Raw genomic sequence first — 22,624 nt, forward strand, 5'->3', positions numbered from 1 at the left:
CTATGAGTAAGTGAAAATGGAAACTGTGTTGAAAGTAGGACAGGACCTGAGGATGGGTACTGGACAAGGAAGGAGATGTTCAAACTGTAACATTTTTAAACTTGATATTAAGTATTGAAGCCACAACAATCCCAGGTGTTGTTGTTCTTCCAACTTCTGTTGAGTCTCACTGGAACATTGCAGACAGGAATGTTGGCCAGGTGGTGTGTTGAAGTGGCAGGCACCGAGAAGCATGGGGTTATTTTTATGGGTGGAAAGTACATGTTCAACAAAGTGGTTTCCCAGTTTGCATTTCCCCTCTCCAGTGTAGAGGATCCCGCATTGTGAGCAATGCATAAGATAGACTAGCTTGAGTGAAATGCAGGTAAATCACTTCTTCAGCTGGTGTGTCTAGAACCATGAATAATGATGTAGGAGGTAAATAGACAAGTGTTACACCTTCTGCGATTGCATGAGAAGGTGCCACTGGGGTTTTGGGAGTGGTGGAGGAGTGGACTAGGATATTCCAGAGAACAGTCCCTATGGAATGTTCACAAGGGAGGCGTGGAGGATATGTAACTTGTGGTGGCATCCCTCTGGAAGTAACGGAAATAGCGGCTTATGATTCTTTGGATGCAGAGGCTGGTGGGGTGAAATGTTTACTCTTCTCTGCACAGATGCTGCCAGGGCTGCTAAGTATCTGCAGCAATTTCTGTTTTTGTGTTTCAGATCTCCAGCATCTGCTGTTCTTTGTTTTAATTCAGTCATGCAACTAGAGAAGCAGATCAGAAGCTAGGAATTCTGCAGCAAGTAACTTGTCTCCTGACTCCTCAGCACCTTTAACCAGACACAGATTAGCAGTATAATGAAATACTTGACTTGGTGAATGCAGCTTCAACAATAATGAAGGAGCTTCTCACCGTTCAGGATAAAGCAGCTGAAGAGATTTTAAAGAGGAGTCTGAGTCCTGTGTTTCGCAGCACAAATCAGTCTTTATTGGGAGCTCCTTACCAGCTTAGGAGAGGTCTCTCAGACACTCCACCATTCCCAATAAAGTACAGAATATTTATGCATACCATGTTACAATGGCGATGTGCAACACTCTTAACAGTGCTTGCCACATCCACTCTGATCTACACATCCAATCCTGTGAATTCACAATCAATAATGATCAACTCATTGTCAACCCATGTTCTCCCAACATCTCATGATGTTTGCCAGACCCCAATCACCTGTCCTTGGGCTTACATAATAGATCTTATTGACCACATTCCAAAACTGACAGTTATGTTCCTTCCCAGCAGTATCGTATATTATGAATTACTTTTCAAATTCTATTATGCATTTTGTAATTCTTGCTAACCTTAGTACAGAAGGTTAGAAAGGATGCTAATTTCTACCTATTTTTATGACGTTTTAGTATCAGCTTTAATGTAAAATTATTTCGTAGTGATACCAAACATTACAATTCTGTGACAAAGCCAGCAATTTCAAAAATAGTTTCCTTCTGACCTGACTTTGAAGTCAAGCAAACACAGTCTCTTTGTCTAACAGTTATCATTTACAACTTTTTATATTTACATGCTGAAAGATGGTTTAAAACAGATGGACTTTATTGTCATTACTTTAAATACTTTTCATACTAACTCTAAATGTAAATATTTCCCCATGATTCCATCTTGCTCAAGGTGATGATTGCCTTGGACCCTTGCAGAGGTTGAATCTGTTTAAAAATCTTGTCTCACTTTGGGATTCTGATTATACAACATGCATATTGAGCATTAACTGTTTGCTGTCATTGAATTTTCACTGAAAATGGTGACTCCCCATCTTAATATTGGAGAGGGGCAATGCCATCAAAGAAACCTACTGGCTGCTAACCAGGTCAACAGCTGGAAATTTCCATGTGATTCAGTTGTCCCATGGGCAGTCTGTTGTCTCTCCAAGAAAAGTCTCAATCTAACCACAACACTCCATAGATGTGCCAGCTAATCAGTCTGCATGACTAAGCCAGCATGTTCAGGTTTTCCAGCACCATAAATGCTGCAAAATGATAGGGCAGGCCAGAATGCCTATATCTTCATTTTACATTACTGCAATGATATATAGCTACTAGTAGCACAGGTACACTTCCAGCCCATCCTATTTAAAGCCTAAACATCCTGAGCTAGTGGAAAGCCAGTGAGACATGCCCACCTTTATTTCTGTCTTTTGTATCTCGAAAAATGTACCTTTCGTGGGTTCAGGAAAGTCATCTCCAATTCCTTGAATTTTGCTGTGACTCCCGTCGACATTTATCTTGTTGTGTACAATATTTGTATATATTTAATTATCCTTGAGTATTGCTTTGTGACACTACTTATACAAAGAGTTCATTCCTGCAAATCTGCTTACATCAAGAAGAATACTTGCATGTTGTAACAATCTGTACAGATATTCCTGTTGCTTTCTCGTATATGGTACGTGGAAGTAGTTAATGCAGTTTGTCTGCAAATAAATGTTTCTTTCTGCAATTCTTTCTTGTAAAATCAAGAAATAACTGCTTAATTAAATACTTAACAATATTCATAATGAAAATTCTTGTTGCATTTCTAACTTTAGTCTTTGAAGCATCATGCTGAACCTGCCTTCTACCAAAAACATTACGCTACTTACCATCACCATAGTTCAGAATAGCATAGATTTTAGGCGTATAAGATCATATGAAATAAGAACAGGAGTAGACTGTTCAACTGTTCGAGTCTGCTGTGCCATTCAATAGGATCGTGGGTGATTGACATTCCTCGAGTCCATTTTCCTGTCTTTTCCCCATAACACTTGTTTCCACTACTGATCAAGAATCTATTGATCTCAGCCTTAAATAAACCCAAGGATTCTTCTCCCACAGTTCTTGGTGACAAGGAGTTCCAAAGACTTCCATCATTCTGAGAAGAAATTCTTTCTCATCAAAGTATTAAATTGATGCCCCTTTATTCTGAGACTATGCCCTCTGTTCCATGGGGGAAACATCCTCGCAGCATTTACTTTGTCAAGCTCTTTAAGAATCCAATATGTTTTGCTGAGATCACCTGCCATTCTTCTAAACTCCAGTGAGTAAAGTCCGAACCTGTTTAACCTTTGCTTATAAGACAATCTCTAGTTAACCTTCCCTGAACTGCCTCCAATGAAATAATATCTTCTCTTAAATAAGGGGACTAAAACTGTTCACAATTCTTCAGTGTGGTCTCACCTGCACTTTGTATAGTTGCAGTAAGACTTTCCTACACTTGTATTCCAACACCTTTGAAATAAAGGGCAAACTTTCCATTAGCCTTTCTGATTCTCCTCTGCACCTGTGGTGCTAGCTTTTTGTGTTTTGTGCCAAGTCCATTTGTCTTGCAGAGCATTCTGCAGTTGTTCTCCATGTAAATAATACACTATTCTTTTATTTTCCTTTCCAAAAAAAAACTTTGTATCTTCCCTCTTTATACTCCATTTAATAACTTCGCACATGTTCTTAACATATGAATATTTTTCAATAAACTGTATCCCTGACCCCTGCCATTCTGCCCATTCTTGTGTCATTTGCAAAATTGTCTACAATACATTCACTTCCTTCCTCTAAGTCATTAATAGATATTGTAAACAGTTGTGGTCCCAACACTGAACCGTGTGGAATCCCACTGATTGGCAGCCTGATAAAGGAAACCCTTTATCCCCACTTGTTGTTTCTTGCCCATGAGTCCCTTCTCTGCCCATGCCAATACACCAACTCCAATATCATGGACTCTCATCTTCTGATTTAACTTTTTCCTTGTGAATGTCAAAATGCAACACATTTATTGGTTCTCCTCTATTCACTCTGGTTAAGGCTTTCTTAAAGTTAGTCAAGACACAATATACAAAATCATGAAGCCATGATGCACCATTAGATTATGACTTTCCAACTGTTCTGCTGTTACTTCCTAAACCATAGAGTCATAGAATACCTACAGTGTGGAATCAGGTCATTAGGCCCATTGGGTCCACATCAATCCTCCAAAGAGCATCCCCCCAACCCGTGCCTTTACTTTATTCTTATAACCCTGCATTTTCCCATGTCTAACTCACCTAACCTGCATACCCTTGGACATTTAGGCAATTTAGCCTGGACCAATCCACCTAACCTGCACCTAACCTTGGACTGTGGGAGGAACCTGGAGCACCCCAGAGGAAACCCACGCAGACCTGGGAGATGTCTGAAGTTTGCACAGACAGTTGTCCAAGGGTGGAATTGAACCCGAGTCTCCGGCAATGTGAGGCAATAGTGCTAACCACTGAACCACCATGTCACCCCAACAGTTGATTCTGACATTTTTCCAACAATAAATATGAGGCTTTTTGCCTCTTTCCCTTTTTGAATAGGGGTGTCACATTGGGGCAGTTGTCCAGTCCCCTGTTACTTCACCAGAATCTAGCAATTTTTTAAAAATCACAAGCGATGCATCCACAATGTAGCTACCTCTTTTAGGATGCTAGGATGCAAGCAACCAGTTCGGGGACATAGCTAATTTTAGCCCTGTTAGTTTGCCTAATACCACTTCTTTAGTGATGGTAATGATGCTTCCTTCCTCCCTGTATTCTTTATTATTAATGGAATGTTCGAAGTAATTTTAATGTAAAGATTGATGTAAAATATCTGTTTAATTCCTCTGTCATTTCCTTGTTCCACAAAACGCTGTCCCCAGATTCATTTTCTAGGGTGCCTCTGTTCAGTTTGACCTCTATTATCTTTTTTATGTATTTAAATAAGCTTTTATTGTAAGATTTTTATTTTCCTCGCTAGTTTACTCTTGTAGTTTATTTTCTCTATCTTTGTTATATTGTTAGTTGTCCTTTGCTGGATTCTGAATTTATGCCAGTCTTCAGAGCCATCTCTGAGTTTTGCCTCCTTGCATACTTTTTCTTTCAGCTTAATACTCTCCTTAACTTGCTTGGTTGGCCATGGTTGGTTTATTCCTTTCTTAGAATCTTTACTCCTTACTAGGATATGTTTTGCTGAGAGTCATGAATTATCACCTTAAATGCCTAGCACTGCTTGCTTACTATCATTCCTGCTAATCCATCAACCCAGTTCACTTTTGCAAACTCTATCCTTGTTACATTATTATTCCCTTTATTAAGTTAAAAACAGATGTTTTTATTGATAATCTAAAGTGGAGAATTCCTGTGGCATTTGATATAGGTTGAAAGTTTAACATGGAGATACATATCTTCAGTTTAATTTCTCATCTTCCATTTCCAGTCTGTCATGAAGATTAACTTGGCATTGTATTGTTACTGTAATTCTCAAAGTTCAGCAATATTATGTTAAATTTGGTATGTTTTGTATCAGATGGATCTGGAGTTAATACTGATTTCTATTACAATACCCTCAGACTTCATATCAGTAATGAAGAAGCGACTATTTGATGTTCATTGGGAAATTCGAGACTCCATGCTTGAGTTCCTTGGCCAAATGTGCTTCCAGTTTAAAGGTATAAACATTTTAGTCAAATCCTAAAACTGATTGCTACTTGCATAATTAAGATAATCTTCAGAAAGGATTTTAATTTGCTTCTTCTAACTTCTCATCCCATTTTACTGTAATATTTAAGAATGATTTAAAATTATCCATCTGATGTATTGGACAGTTTGTTCACCTAATTTTTAATTATAAATTGAGCAAATTACTGAAGTGCACAGAATACATTGAAGTTCGAATGGACAAAATAATTGTTCAAGCTCAGACTTATTAAGCTTTGCTTATTTGCATAAAATTTACTGTAACTGTATTTAATTGTTACCTTGTTTCAGGAGTTGAGCGTTTCTGTCAGTTAATTGGTTCCTGTGGAATTCCTCATCTTGTATTGGAGCTGGTTTCAGATCCTGAAAGTTATGTTCGAGCAAGTGCCATTACTGCTCTGGGAAGAATGAACTATCTCTCTCCTAATTGGCAAATGTTACCAAATGAGAACAGTGTCACAGCGGTAAAGGTCAGTCAGTTTTCCGTAGTGTGTTTATATTGGCCTTCGTTTTTGTAACCACTTCAATTCTACTTTAGTTGCTCTTTCTCTCTCGCATTATGAGGGCATTGGCAAGATGAAACTGTTCGAGACTTAGTGTAACATTAGAATAAATTCAATGCACTGGAATTAGTTTTCCAATAAATTTTAAACAAGCTCCGAAGGTCTTTGCCAATACCTTCTTTTACTGATATAACAGGTTGTGAGCTCAAATGTAAGAAAGTGGGCGGCACGATGGCACAGTGGTTAGCACTGCTGCCTCACAGCACCAGAGACCCGGGTTCAATTACCGCCTCAGGCAACTGTCTGTGTGGAGTTTGCACATTCTCCTCCGGGTGCTCCGGTTTCCTCCCACAGTTCGAAAATGTGCAGGTTAGGTGAATTGGCCATGATAAATTGCCCATAGTGTTAGATGAAGGGGTAAATGGAGGGGAATGGGTCTGGGTGGGTTGCTTTTCGGAGGGTCGGTGTGGACTTGTTGGGCTGAACGGCCTGTTTCCACACTGTAAGTAATCTAATCCAAAAAAAATTGATGGGAGAGAATCCTCAGTTTAGTGAGTTAATGTATTATCCACACATTTGGAATGAATAATAATGAGAATTCTTGGAATGAATTTTAACCTTAGCAGTCTAGGAATTAGCTGCATCATATACAGTATTGTGTTTCACTTAAATCACAAAATAGGTTCAAGTCCTCAGTCAGGCTTTGACATGGATGACATTACACAATGTTACATGAAATTGGTGGCTTAAAGCAACACATATTCATGGGTGTGACACTAAATGAAAGAAATGGGGCAAATACAGGAATTAGTAATCATTAGTGAGTATACCTGAATTACGTTGGAAGTAATTGACCTTCCTGTGATGAATGCTAACCTTTTGTGTAATGGAGACATCTTGCATATTGGTATGAATATAACCAAAGCTTAACCAATTGCATTAGAATAAGTATTCTTCTTGTGATTGTGTGTGCTGAGAAAAACATTTAGAAACTGCCAGATCAGAACTTCTAATAGAATTTCAATCATACTATGCACAGCTTGAAAAGTGTCAGGAATAGAACATAGAACAATACAGCGCAGAACAGGCCCTTCAGCCCTCAATGTTGCACTGACCTGTGAACTATTCTCAGCTCGTCCCCCTACACTAACCCAAAATCATTCATGTGCTTATCTAAGGATTCTTTAAATCTCCCTAATGTGGCTGAGTTAATACATTAGCAGGTAGGGCATTCCATGCCCTTACCACTTTCTGCGTAAAGAACCTGCCTCTGACGTCTGTCTTAAATCTCAATTTGTAGTTATGCCCCCTCGTACAAGTTGACGTCATCATCCTAGGAAAAAGACTTTCACTGTCTAGCCTATCTAATCCTCTGATCATCTTGTATGTCTCTATCAAATCCCCTCTTAGCCTTCTTCTTTTCAATGAGAACAGACCCAAGACTCTCAGCCTTTCCTCATAAGACCTTCCCTCCAGACTAGGCAACATCCTGGTAAATCTCCTCTGCACCTTTTTCCAATGCTTCCACACCCTTTCCAAATATGGCGATCAGAACTGTACATAATATTCCAAGTGTGGCCGCACTAGCGTTTTGTATAGTTGCAGCGTGATATTGCGGCTCCGAAACTCAATCCCTCTCCCAATGAAACCTAACACACCGTATAAGAACAAAGAACAAAAAAAATTTACAGCAAAGGAACAGGCCCTTCAGCCCTCCTAGCCTGAGCCGATCCAAATGTACTGTCTCAACCTGTCGGTCAGTTCCTAAGCATCTGTATCTTTATGTGCGGCACGGTTGCACAGTGGTTGGCACTGCTGCCTCACAGCGCCAGAGACCCGGGTTCAATTCCCGCATCAGGTGACTGTCTGTGTGGAGTTTGCACATTCTCCCCGTGTCTGCGTGGGTTTTCTCCGGTTTCCTCCCACAGTCCAAAAAATGTGCAGGTTAGGTGAATTGGCCATGCTAAATTGCCCAAAGTGTTAGGTGGAGTGGTAAATGTAGGAGAATGGGTCTGGGTGGGTTGTTCTTCGGAGGGTCGGTGTGCACTTGTTGGGCCGAAGGGCGTGTTTCCACACTGTAAGTAATCTAAAAAAATCTAATCTAAGTATCCCTTTGCTCCCCACCTACTCATGCATCTGTCCAGACGCATCTTAAATTAATCTACCATGTCTTCCTCTACCACCTCTGCTGGCAACGCATTCCAAACGCCCACCACTCTCTGTGTGAAGTACTTACACTGTGTATCCCCCTTAAATTTTCCACCTCTCACTTTGAATCCTTATCGTTATTGAATCCTTCACTTTGGGGGAAAAAGCTTGTCTCTATCCACCCTGTCTATACCCTTCACAATTTTGTAAACCTCTATCAGGACCCCATAATCTCCTTTTTTCTAGTGAAAATAAACCTAACCTACTCAACCTCTCTTCATAGCTAGCACCTTCCATACCAGGCAACATCCTCATAAACCTTCTCTGCACCCTCTCCAAAGCGTCCACATCCTTTTGGTAATGTGGCGACCAGAACTGTACACAGTATTCTAAATGCGACCGAACCAATGTCTTGTACAATTTTAACATGACTTGCCAGCTCTTATATTCAAGAGCTGCCTTCTTAACAGCAGTATCAACCTGGGTGGCAACTTTCAGGGATCTATGTACTTGGATTCCAAGATCCTTCTGCACATCCACACGACCAAGAATCTTTCCATTGACCCAGTACTCTGCCTTCCTGTTATTCTTTCCAAAGTGCACCACCTTACATTTAGCTGCATTGTACTCCATTTGCCACCTTTCAGCCCAATTCTGCATTTTATCCAAGACCTCTGCAACCTGTAGCATTCTTCTAAACTGTCCACTACTCTACCAACTTTAGTGTTGTCTGCAAATTTATTAATCCATCCACCTATGCCTGCGTCTAAGTCATTCATAGAAATGACAAACAGCAGTGGTCCCAAAACAGATCCTTGTGGCACACCACTAGTAGCCGGACTCCAGCTAAATATTTTTCATCAACCACCACTCACTGCCTTCTTTCAGAAAGCCAGTTTCTAATCCAAACTGCTAAATCACCCTCAGTGTCATGCCTCTGCATTTTCTCCATCAGCCTACCATGTGGAACCTTATCAAAGGCTTTACTGAAGTCCATGTATCTCACGTCAACTGCCCTATCCTCATCTACATGCTTGGTCACCTTCTCAAAAATCTCAATGAGGTTTGTGAGACACGACCTGCCCTTGACGAAACCATGTTGACTATCTGAAATCAAATTGTTTCCAAAACCTTTCCTACAACAGAAGTAAGGTTCACTGGTCTATAAATACCTAGGTCATCTCTACTGCCCTTCTTGAACAAGGGCACAACGTTTGCAATCCTCCAGTCCTCTGGTACTAAACCTGTAGACAATGTCGACTCAAATATCAAAGTCAAAGGCTCTGTTATCTCCTCCCTAGGTTCCCAGAGAATCCTCAGATAAATCCCATCCGGCCCAGGGGACTTGTCTACTTTCACTCCTTCTCAAATTGATAACACCCTTTCGTAACTAACCTCAATCCTTCCTAGTCTACTATCCCGTATTTCATTCTTCTCCTCTGCAATATTCTCCTTTTCCTGAGTGAAAACCGATGATAAATGTTCATTTAGCACCTCTCTGATCTCCACAGGGTCCACACTCAACTTCCAACTTCCGTCTTTGACTGGCCCTATTCCTACCCTAATCATCCTTTTATTCCTCACATACCTATAGAAAGCTTTAGGGTTCTCCTTTATTCTATTTGCTAAAGACTACTCGTGTCCTCTCTTTGCTCTTTGTAACTCTCTCTTTAAATCCTTCCTAGCTGATCTGTAACTCTCCATCACCTCACCTGAACCATCTTGCCTCATCAACACATAAGCCTCCTTCTTCTGCTAAACAAGAGGTGCAATTTCTGTAGTAAACCACAGTTCCCTTACCTTATGACTTCCTCCCTGCCTGACAGGGACATACCTATCAAGGACACGCAATACCTGTTCCTTAAACCAGATCCACATTTCCATTTTCTGCATTTTGCTCCCCCCATTCTATGCATCCTAATTCTTGCCTAATCACATTATAATTTCCCTTGCCCCATCGATAACTCTTGACCTGTGTTATGTACCTATCCCTTTCCATCGCTAAACTAAACGTAACTGAATAATGGTCACTCTCTCCAAAGTGCTCACCCATAACTAAATCAAACACCTGGTCTGGTTCATTAGCAAGCACCAGATCCAGTGTGGCCTCCCCTCTTGTCGGCCCTTCAACATACTGTGTCAGGAAACCCTCCTGTACACACTGGACAAAAACGGATCCATCCAACGTACTAGAGTTATAGCAATTCCAGTCAATGTTGGGGAAGTTAAAGTCCCCCATAATGACCACCCTGTTCCTTTCACTCCTGTCCAGAATAATTTTTCCAATCTTCTCTTCCACCTCCCTGGAACTCTGCAGTGGCCTATAAAAAAAAACTCCAAGCAGTGTGACCTCTCCTGATTCTATCCTCAGCCCACACTACCTCAGTAGACGAGTCCTCTTGAAAAGTTCTCTCAGCCACCGTTCTACTATCCTTGACTAACAAGGCCAAGCCTCCCCCTCTTTTACCACCTTGCCTGTTCTTAATGAAAGATCTAAACCCTGGAACCTGCAACATCCATTCCTCACCCTGCTTTATCCATGTTTCCGAAATTGCCACAACTTCGAAGTCCAAAGTACCTATCCATGCTGCAAGCTCATCTACCTTATTTCGGATGCTTCTAGCATTGAAGTAGACACACTTCAAACCAGTTTTGCTGTCTGCCAGCACATTCCTGTGACCCTGAAATCCTCTCCTTGTCCTCCCTCCACTCATCCTCCTGTGCACTGCAACTACACCTCAGGTTCCCATCCCCCTGCTGAGCTAGGTTAAACCCACCCGAATAGCACCAGCAAATTTCCCACCCAGGATATTAGTACCCCTCTGGTTCAAGTGAAGACCATCCTGTTTGTACAGGTCCTACCTACCCCAGAATGAGCCCCAATTATCCAAGTACCTGAAGCCCTCCCTCCTGCACCATCCTTGCAGCCACGTGTACAGCTGATATCTCTCCCTATTCCTTACCTCGCTATCACGTGGCACGGGTAACAAACCAGAGATAACAACTCTGTTTGTTCTAGCTCACAGCTTCCACCCTAGCTCTCTGAAATCCTGCCTTGCATCCCTATCCCTCTTTCGAACTATGTCATTGGTACTTACATGGACCACGACTTGAGGCTGGTCACCCTCTCCCTTCAGGACCCCAAAGATATGATCCAAGACAGCACGGACCCTGGCACCTGGGAAGCAACACACCAACCACGAGTCTCGTTCATTCCCAACAAACCTTCCATCTGAACCTCTAAGTATTGAGTCCCAAAGACGAGCACTCTCCTCCTTTCTCTCCTTCCCTTCTGTGCAACAGGGACAGGCTCTGTGCCAGAGACCTGGGCTCCACTGCATACCCCTGGGTAAGTCATCCCCCTCAACAGTATCCAAAACGGTAAATGTTTTTCAGGGGAACGCACAGGGGTATGCAGTGGAGCCCAGGTCTCTGGCGCAGAGCCTGTCCCTGTTGCACAGAAGGGAAGGAGAGAAAGGAGGAGAGTGCTAGTCCCTCCATTGTCTGTTTTTTTCCCCCTTCGAACAGTCACCCAGCTTTCTTCATGCCTCAGAGTAACTACTTCCCTGTAATTCTTATCTATCACAGCCTCTGCTTCCCGAATGATCCGAAGTTCATCCAGCCCCCCGCTCCAGTTCCCTAACACAATCTTGGAGGAGCGAGAGTTGGGTGCACTTCCTGCAGATGTACTTGAATGGGACACTAATGGCATCCCTCACCTCAAACATCATGCAGGAGGAACATTGCTCTCCCTGCACTGCCATCCCTGCTAGTCCGCTTTTCACAAAATAAAAAAGAAGAGATGCTTAGCTGATGTGTCCTTAGTGTTTAAGGTTAGAGGAGTGGTTGGGTGGGAGGCCCTACAATCGTAGGGTCTCAGGTTGAGAAAACACTGGATGGAAATAAAAAGCAGAAATCCCTCCTTTCCCAGAAAACCAGTGCTCTCTGAGTTCAAATATAAAAGCTCAAATCAGTGACTCACCGCTCCCGGCAGGCCCCTGGTCAAGCTCCCACCCTTTGAGTTGCTGCTGCTGCTGAAAAACAGAAATAGAGGACTGAGTATTATTGGCAACATGAATATTTGGCCCAAGATATTTCACTTCTGCTGAATTGAACTTCATTATTGCCTTCCCAAGGCAACAACAACTTGCATTTATCTATCAACTTTAATGGTGTGGTTTAGCTCAAGTTGACTGGGTGACTGGGTGATGCAGTATGATGGAATAGTGCAAGTTCAATTCCCGCACCGGCTGAGGTTACCATGAAGGTCCTGCCTTCCCAACCTCGTGCCTCATCTGAGGTGTGGTAACCCTCCGGTTAAACCACACCCAGTTGTCCCTCTCTATTCAAAGAGCATCCCTTTTGCCCTTGCACAATGGCAACTACTAATGTAGTAAAACCTGCCAAGTGTAAAAAGGAAAATTTATTGTCAAGTCACATAGATATATTCAGACAGCTGAATAGAATCCTAAAGGAGGAAAGGGAGATGAGGATGTGTTGGGCAAAAGATAGTCATAGAGGGCTACAACACAGAAAAATGCCCTTTGGCCCATCACATGCGTGCCAATCAAAGAAAACCACCTAACTATTCTAGTCCTATTTTCCGGCACTTGACCCATTGCATTGTATGCCTTGGCATTGCAAGTGCATATCTAAATACTACTTCAATGTTACAAGGGTTTCTGCCTCGACCATCCTTACAGGCAGTGCATCCCAGACTCCCACCATCCTTTGGGTAAAGAAGTTTTTCCTCCTATTTCATAGAACATAGAAGAATACAGCGCAGTACAGGCCTTTCGGCCCTCGATGTTGCGCCGATCCAAGCCCACCTAACCTACACTAGCCTCTCAATCTTTTGCCCCTTATCTTAAAGCTATGCACCCTGGGCATTGATCTCTCCATCAATGTTTTTTCCTGTCTGTCTTATTTGGGCCCCTCATTAATTTTTACACCTCAATCACATCCCTACTTAATCTCCTCTGCTCCAAGGAAAGCAACCTCAGCTCTTGAGCCCAGGAAGTATTCTGGTAAATTCCTTCAGGATCATCTATGACATTCCTCCTATAATGTGGATTCCAGAACTGCATGCAACATTCTACCTGTGGCCATATTTTATACAGTTCATCATCCCTGCTTATTAAACACTCTATGTCTTGACTAAAAAAGGCAAGTGTACCATCTGCTTTCTTAAACACTTTACCTACCTGTTTTGATAACTTAAGTGATCAGCGTGCATGCTTCTCAGGGTCCTATCATTCAAATATTCTTTTGCCTTGTTTATCCTACCCAAGTTCATCAACTCAGTTATCTAGATTTAATTCCATTTGACACTAATTAGCCCGCTGTATCTAAGGGTAGCTGTTAGGGACTAAGCCAGACCACTCAAAACATTCTTAAGCAGGCAGCTCAGACCATAACTTTGCAATTTGTTTTGGTAAATGTACAGTGAAAATTACCCAGATTAAGTTGGCTAGGTTGACTACTAGATTTTAAAACAGACAAAACTTTAATCACAAAATTACACAATGAAACACAAAGAACAGAATAAATAACCCGTACAGAACTCAACCTATCAAACTTAATTGTGCTGTTCCAAATATACACAACAGTCCCAAGAAGCAAACTTCCTTTAAAAACTAATATAAATGGAACAAATGCTTACAAGTTGAAGGGCAGAAAAGAGAGAGAGAGTTTCCACACAGCTCTCTATTCAACTTTCAACCAGTTCAAGACTGACTAAACTGCTCAACTCAGCTGGAGAGCTGACCACTCTCCTTTCATGATACAGGTCACATCTAAAACATGATCACTTTGGCCTGAAGTCTCATCTGTTTACATATGAAAAGAAAGCCTTTCAAAATCCTTTTCATCTTTGTTCCAAACCAGACTGATCAGAGCCTGGCACGGTTTATTACCCCTCTGAAGAAAATCAAGGACAGAGTATCCTTGAGCCAAGGAACAGCTTTTAGAAACAAAAGGGACTAGCGTTGTGACATAGCGTCCTCACTATTTACCATCCGATTAATTTTTGTACTGTATGCAAACTTATTGATCAACCCTCATATATTCAAGTATGAATCATTTATATGAATTACAAACAGCAAGAACCCCAACACTGACCATTTAGGAACTGCACTGGACAGACCAGCTGATCAAAATCTTCAGCTTAGTTAAAGTGTGCAACTGATGAGAACCAGTAAAATAACTCCACAGAGCTTAAAAATGTGTTGCTGGAAAAGCGCAGCAGGTCAGGCAGCATCAAAGGAGAAGGAGAATTGACGTTTCGGGCATAAGCCCTTCTTCAGGAATGAAGAAGGGCTTATGCCCGAAACGTCGATTCTCCTTCTCCTTCTCCTTTGCTGCTGCCTGACCTGCGCTTTTCCAGCAACACATTTTTAAGCTCTGATCCTCAGCATCTGCAGTCCTAACTTTCTCCTAAATAACTCCACAGAGGCTGGTATCCTGTCACCTAGTTGTCCTTTACTTACACATGAACAGTCCTTGACTCTAGTACTGCCGCTTCAGAGTCAGCTCTCAATGCTAGAATCTCTAACATTCCACTTCTTTTTTTTGTTTTTTTTTTCTTTAACCCCCACACTACCACAATTCTGTTTCTTTTTTTTCTTTCTTTTTTTTTATTTTTTTTTAACCCCTACACTACCGCCTCACTGCGGTAGTGCTTATTTTACCCCAGCACCCATGGTGTGTGTGTATAGGTGTGAGACACAGTGAAAGACACAAAGTGCACAAATCTTTATTCAAATTCCACCACCAGGAAGATAGGAAAACACCCGGGTGGCCAGTGACAAACACTGCCCTTCACATCAAAGGGCAGTGCTGTGTGATCAAAAACAGTGAAGGGGAGGGTAGGGACTAAATCAAAATAGAGTTGGAGGGAGAAATAATGCACTCCACCCCCTGCGGCGCCCACCTCTCCCTGAACAACTCCAGGGTGTTGTTGGACACCGCGTGCTCCTTCTCCAAGGACACCCGGGCCCTAACGTAACCGCGGAAGAGGGGCAGGCAGTCAGCCCTAACGACCCCCTCCACGGCCTGCTGCCTGGACCTGTTAATGGCCAGTTTGGCCAGGCCCAGGAGCAGACCCACAAGGAGGTCTTCAGACCTGCCCTCCCTGCTCCGTACCGGGTGCCCAAAGATCAGGAGCGTGGGACTGAAGTGCAACCAAAAGCAGAGGAGGAGGTTTTTAAGAAAATCAAAGAGGGAGTGCAAACGCCCACACCCAATATATACATGGTCCATGGACTCCACAGCGGCACAGAACAAGCAGTTGGGCTGGGAGTCCGTGAACCACCGCAATCTGCGGTTGCAGGGGACTGCTGTGTGCAGCACCCTCCACCCCAGATCCCCGAGAGAAAGGGGGAAGACTCTCGCGTAGAGACCCCTCCACTGGGGATCCCCACTGCCCGGTGGCAAATGGGCACGCCAAGGCGTGTCCGGACGGTGGATGAGGGAGAAGAGGTGGACGGTGTGCAGCAGCAGTCTATACAGGGCCCTCCTTTTCACATCCTTAAACGAAACAAAATTAAAAGTTCGGAGGCGGCTCAAATTGTGGGTCACAGGCTCCCGTGGTAAGTACGGGACCTTGGGGCCAATGTGAAATTCCGTCCGGGCTAACATTCCACTTCTTATCTGAAGGCCAGGGCTCCTTGATTGGGGCAGCTAATATGGTCCAGTCAGGGAACTCATATTGTATTCCTGTAGTTGCATGTGGGGTTGTCCTAAAAGCAAATAACATTGGTGCAGGAGTAGTCTATTCGGTTCTTTGAGCCTGTACCACCATTCAATATAATCATGCAATTTCAGTATACCACTCCCACTTTCTTTCTATACCCTTTACTCCATTTAGCCGCAAGGGCCGTTTCCATTTCCCTCTTGAATATATCTAGCAATCTGGCCCCAACAGCTTCCTGTGTTAGAGAATTTCATAGGTTCACAACTCCCTGATTGAAGAAATTCTTCGTCATCTCTGTCCTGTCATCCCTAGTTCTAGACTTTCCGAACATTGGAAACATTCTTCCCGCATCTAGCCTGTGAACCAGGAGGATGTAGGTTTTTTCTCAAGCCTTCCTTCAAAGTTTGGACTGCTCTTTTTGCCAGGCCTTTGGATGATGGGTGGTATAAAACTATCCTTTCATGTCAAATTCCATTCAACTTTAGGAAATATCCAAATTCTCTACTGGTAAACGATGGTCCCATTATCTGTGACCAACACTTTTGGGATTCCACCTGTTGAAAAATATGTGCACAGTTTTTCTGTCATCCCAGTGTTTGAAGAATAATTTCTGTGTATATCCAACACTTTGGGTATCTACAATGACTTAAGAAATTGAGCCGTGAAAGGACCTGCATAGTCGACATGCAATGGAGTCCAAGATTTATCTGGCCATTCCCACGGATGTGGGAGCTGCTGGTGGTAGTTTTACGTCCCTGTTGGTACTCTGGGCACTGCCCCACTGGTTGGTTATTAAACATAACATCTCACCAATGTCTTCACTTTGGAGACCTCTGGATGGCCCTGGTGCGCTTCAGCCAGTATTTCGCAGCAACTTGTGCTCGATATAATCACTCTTGTTCCTGTGGGGCTTCGGACTGCATTCAGTGGTCAGCTGTAATACTAAATGCTTATAATTTCAAGTTAGAACACCATCCAGGAAGCCAAGTAGTAAATGCACATCCATTGAGCACCCTCCCATTAGCAGATGCTAATAGAATTACATTTTCTGGACACATTCCTAGTCACAGCTGACGATATCAGACGTTGGACATTGAAAAGATCCAGGCCTGTCAAAACTGAAACAACTAGTGACTCTAGTAATGCCTCACCAGAGTCAGTTTTCACAGTGCCAAAACAATTCAAAATCTAAAGTTCCAATCTTTAGCCAACCTCTGCGACTCCTCTTTTTATTTATCAAACAGTGCCCCCTGATTGGAATTGATTAACAGCACCAATGAATTAGGGAACTCATATTCTAGGAGGGCTAGCTGGCTGACCTTGTTATAATCACTTCATCCAGCATTAGAGAAGTGTAAGTATTTAGCTACAAACCTTGCAAAAAATATCTGACTCTTCTACCACACACCCACCACTCTCTGTATAAAAAAACTACCTCTGACATCTCCCCTAGACCTTCCACCAATTTAGGGAGATTTGCGGGACTGGTAGAGACCACAAAGCATTGGAGGTTTAGGGGGGGAACCGTGAGGCCCTTGACTGACCTGGATTGGGTCTAGAGGCAACAAAAACATAGACAAATGGATGTGTGAACCAAGCTCAACTCTGAGTCAGACATGTCCATAAAGTTGCAAACAGTCTGGTTCACCCTTATAGTTGCCAAGGAGAAGGATGGAATTTTTGGCTAAGAAACAGAGCTTGTAGCAAATACAAAAACAGTGTGTCAATCATACTAATAACTAATTGGAAGAAACTTCATATTTTTTCAGTGCATAATCTGACAGTTTAGAGCAAGTGAGGAGTCTACTGAGATGGTGAGCTGGAGCTGAGTGTTATCATGTATATGTGGAAATTGACCTTGTGTTTTTGCATGATGCAACTGAGAGACAGCATGTGGATAGATCTTGGGTGATATCAGACCTAACAAAATGGAAAGTCAAGCCATTCGTGATGTTCATCTGGGCATAATTAGATAGATAAAGTGACAAGTTCAGCCCACCTAACTGGACAACAGTTATCAGTTACTCCAGGAGAATTGTGTGGTCAACCATGTCAAAAGTTGCAATTGAGTTGAAAAGACAAGAAGGACATGTCTATTCTAACCTTGGTACTATGGCAGGGGCAGAAACCTGATTGGATAGATTCAAACATGAAATTCTGGGAAAAATGGGCACAGATTTGGGAGGTGACTACACATGTCCATTTGCCCCCATGTGATTCTAATTTCACATTTTAAATCTTTTCGGAGGGTTCTTCACCCTCAGTCCAGGGTGTAGTCCCCATTGTATGGGGAGCCAGAGGTTGGCTATAGATTGGAATTTCAGATTTTGAATTGTTTTCCTGCTTATGAATTGATAATTTTGTTAAATTGCAAGTTTAGAGGGATATTTGAAGTATAATTGCTTCTTAACATAGAAATAGAACTGTACAGCACAGTACACGCCCTTCGGCCTTCAATGTTATTCTGACCTTTTATCCTACTCTAGGATCATAGAACATAGAAGAATACAGCGCAGTACAGGCCCTTCGGCCCTCGATGTTGCGCCGATCCAAGCCCACCTAACCTACACTAGCCCACTATCCTCCATATGCCTGTCCAATGCCCGCTTAAATGCCCATAATGAGGAGAGTCCACAACTGCTACTGGCAGGGCATTCCATGAACTCACGACTCGCTGAGTAAAGAACCTACCCCTAACATCTGTCCTATACCTACCCCCCCTAAATTTAAAGCTATGCCCCCTTGTAATAGCTGACTCCATACGTGGAAAAAGATTCTCACTGTCGACCCTATCTAAACCCCTAATCATCTTGTACACCTCTATCAAGTCACCCCTAAACCTTCTTTTCTCCAATGAAAACAACCCCAAGTGCCTCAGCCTTTTCTCATACGATCTTTCTACCATACCAGGCAACATCCTGGTAAAGACCTGATCAACCTAACTAACATACCTTTCCATTTTGCTATCATCCATGTACCTATCCAAGAGTCACTTAAATGTCCCTAATATATCTGACTCTAGGGTGTAGGTTTGCTCACTGAACTGTAGGTTTGTTATCCAGACGTTTTCATTACCTGGCTTGGTAACATCATCAGTGGCGACCTCCAGGTGAAGCGAAGCTGTTGTCTCCTGCTTTCTATTTATATGTTTGTCCTGGATGGGGTTCCTGGGGTTTGTGGTGATGTCATTTCCTGTTCGTTTTCTGAGGGGTTGATCGATGATATCTAGATCTGTGTGTTTGTTTATGGCGTTGTGGTTTGAGTGCCAGGACTCTAGGAATTCTCTAGCATATCTTTGCTTAGCCTGTCCCAGGATAGATGTGTTGTCCCAGTCAAGCCACCAGATACTGTAGCACAGATGAACTTCGGAAAACAGAGGAGAACCACCTATACAACGTATTCAAGAAGAACGGATACTCAAAAAATACACTCCGCAGATTCCTCAACAACAAACCATGACAAGCAGACCAAACACAGCCAGAAACCCTAACCACCTTACTCATACATCAAAGAAGCTTCAGAAATGAAGCCAGACTACTAAGACCCCTTGGAATCCTATTAGCACACAAACCCACCAACACTCTCAAACAAAAATTAACAATCTTAAAAGACCCAGTACAACCCATGGACAAAACCAACGTCATCTACAAAATTCCATGCAAGGACTGCCACAAACACTACGTAGGACAAACAGGAAGAAAGTTAGCCACCAGGATACACGAACACCAGTTAGTCACAAAAAGACACGACCCTCTCTCCCTTATAGCCCTACACATGGATGAAAAAAAACACCAATTCGACTGGAACAACACATCTATCCTGGGACAGGCTCAGCAAAGACATGCTAGAGAATTCCTAGAGTCCTGGCACGCCAACCACAACGCCATAAACAAACACATAGATCTAGATACCATCTATCAACCCCTCAGAAAACGAACAGGAAATGACATCACCACAAACCCCAGGAACCCCATCCAGGACAAACATATAAATAGAAAGCATGAGATAACAGTTTCGCTTCACTTGGAGGTTGCCACTGATGATGTTACCTAGCCAGGTAATGAAACATCTGGTTAGCAAACCTACAGCTCAGCGAGCAAACCTACACCCTAAACCTTAACCTGAGCTCCGAACCTTGCAAAAAATGTCTGACCTACTACCACACACCCACCACTCTCTGTATAAAAACACCTACCTCTGACATCTCCCCTAGACCTTCCACCAATCACTTTAAAATTATGCCCCCTCACAAAAGCCATTTCTGTCCAGAGGAAGAAGTCTCTGGTTGTGCCCCTTATCATCTTGTCCACCTCTATCAAGTCACCTCTCATCCTTCTCTCCAATGAGAAAAACCCAAGCTCCCTCAACCTTTTTTCATAAGACATACCCTCCAGTCCAAGCAGCATCCTGATAAACCTCCTCTGCTCCTTCTCTAAAGCTTCCACTAATGAGGTGACCAGAACTGAACACAGTATTCCAAGTGTGATCTAACTAGGGCTTTATAGAGCTGCAGTGTAATCTGGCAGCTCTTAAACTAAATCCCTCTGCTAATGAAAGCCAACACACCTTCTTAATAACATGCCTTCTTAACAACCTTTTCAACTTGAGTGACAACTTTCAAGGATTTGTGAACGTGGACACCAAGATCCCTCTGTTCATCCACACTGCCAAGAATCCTGCCTTTTACCCTGTATTCTGCATTCAAATTTGACCTTCCAACATGAATCACTTCACACTTTTCCAGGTTGAACACTATCTACCACTTCTCAGCCCAGCTCTGCATCCTGTCCTGTAATCTACAACAGCCCTCCACACCATCCACAACTCCATCAACCTTTGTGTCATCGGCAAACGTAGTAACCCACCCTGCCACTTCCTCATCCAAGTCATTTATAAAAATCACAAAGAGCAGAGGTCCCAGAATAGATCCCTGCAGAACACCACTGGTTGTTGAGCTCCAAGTTGAATACATTCCATCTACTACTACTCTGTCTTCTATGAACCAGCCAATTCTGTATCCATCAGGTAAATTTCCCTCAATCACATGCCTCCTTACATTCTGAATGAGCCTACTCTGGGGAACCTTATCAAATGCCTTGTGCCATCCATGATAGTGCTGGAAACCAGGAAGGAATATGCAACCCATCCATCCAGAATTGCCATTGTGAAAATGATGGGAATTATTTGCATGCTTTAATTCAGTCAATTATATCGTATTTCAATGGTGCCCTATCATTATTAATTGGAAATTACCTTACACTTGAAAAAAAACCATTGGTGCTAATGTGTTTTACTTTTTAATACTATTCATTCTTGTAATTCATAGAAGAAAAATCAAGGTTATATTCGCATGTTTACAAATGAATGTCATAAGTTGTATTGTTTTCACACACTTTATTTTGTTTTCTAGGGCAATATTCTTTCCTATTTGTTAGGTGTTTTGAACAAGGATACTGAGGGCTTTCCCAGGAGGGCTGCGATTAAAGTGCTTGCTGACTGGCTGGAAAACAGCCACATGCTCAGTTCCTGTGAATTGGAGAATTTTGTTCCTGTAATTTTGAAAATAGGAAGCAATGATTTGGATTGGGAAGTCAAAGTTCATACCCTGGGCTTGGCAGAAGCTTTCATCGATCATTTAGCTTCCAACTTATCCATAAGTCCATATGCAGTTTTGATGTCAAATAGCACTGGTTCTACACAAGTGAAGGTCTTTCTGCAGACCCTCTGTGAGGTTGGAATTTTTACTACTTTATTTCATGCTTTGTGGGATTGTGACAGACCAGTAGCTCAGAAAGCATGTGAGATCCTAATTAAACTAAAAACAATTGCTTCAGGTGCTGACAAAGTAGATGTTCTCAAGTCAAATGGACAAAAACCAAACAGAGAAAGTTTTAGCGATTGGCTTTCCTACAGTAACTTAAATTTGCAAAATGTTAATGATATCATGGAGATTTTGATAGTTCTGGACTTGGAAATTCAACACCAACACCTTGTTCGTAGCAGTGATCACATTGAGAGCAGTTTTCGATCTCTATTAGAGGACTTACTGGCAGCAGCTGATTCTGAAGATGGTGGTGCAGACTGTTACTAACATGGCGGTTGTCATCTAATCTTCAAATCAAAATGAATGTTACCCGCAAAATCCTGGTACTAATTTTTATTATAATGTAAGTCAAATTTGGGAAATGTGCTGGTTATTTGATTAAAGAGCAGAAAGTTTTCATGTGTATAAATAAAGATGAGTTATTTACTTATGCATTTACTCTGAAAATCTAGTGCCATGTCATTCACTTGGGCATACGTACACACTCAGTCAAGCACAGTTTCGGAGAATGGTGCATATTTACAGGTCACAAACAAAAGGATAGTTTCGAATTTTGTGTTTAGCTCACTTCAAGGAAAAGCATGCTTTGCAGGCCCAGTGAAAAAGGCACTTACACTCCCAGCTAAGTGGGTTCATTAGCTGGAGTCGCATATTTGAGCACACATTCAATCAGGAGCTTTCTGGAGGTTTGAAATAGTCTGTGCAGAAATTACAAGAGTCACCTGACCCATCTGAGCATCCTTTTACTGTCTGTTTTTTAAAAGAGCTGGCAGTTCCATACTGAACACAGTCCGTGTTTAAAACTGTGAATATGACTTGCCTTAACTGGGTATAATACTTGACTACATGAGTAAAATTTTGCATGAACCAATGCAAAAACAAGCTTTTTAGAACAAAATTATTTTTTCCATGCCTTAGAAAGCACTCTATGATATGTTTAAGAATGATTAGATT

The 22,624-nt window shown here is 42.3% G+C and overlaps 1 protein-coding gene across 6 annotated transcripts in view; it reads left to right on the plus strand.

The window, feature by feature from the left end:
* brat1 (BRCA1 associated ATM activator 1) overlaps window positions 1–22,104 on the plus strand; it is a 72,269-nt gene extending 50,165 nt beyond the window's left edge. For all 6 annotated transcript variants that reach the window (XM_043711103.2, XM_043711102.2, XM_043711104.2 and 3 more), the window contains 3 exons: window positions 5,376–5,474; window positions 5,794–5,972; window positions 21,257–22,104. In XM_043711103.2, coding sequence (XP_043567038.2) covers window positions 5,376–5,474; window positions 5,794–5,972; window positions 21,257–21,937 — 959 coding nt within the window. In that variant the 3' untranslated portion in view covers window positions 21,938–22,104. The remainder of the gene's footprint in view (window positions 1–5,375; window positions 5,475–5,793; window positions 5,973–21,256) is intronic.
* The last annotated feature ends 520 nt before the right edge of the window (window positions 22,105–22,624 follow it).

Source organism: Chiloscyllium plagiosum, unplaced genomic scaffold, assembly GCF_037043375.1.
Source record: "Chiloscyllium plagiosum isolate Xiang-an unplaced genomic scaffold, Cpla_swu_hap1 HiC_scaffold_20, whole genome shotgun sequence".
Taxonomy (NCBI): domain Eukaryota; kingdom Metazoa; phylum Chordata; class Chondrichthyes; order Orectolobiformes; family Hemiscylliidae; genus Chiloscyllium; species Chiloscyllium plagiosum.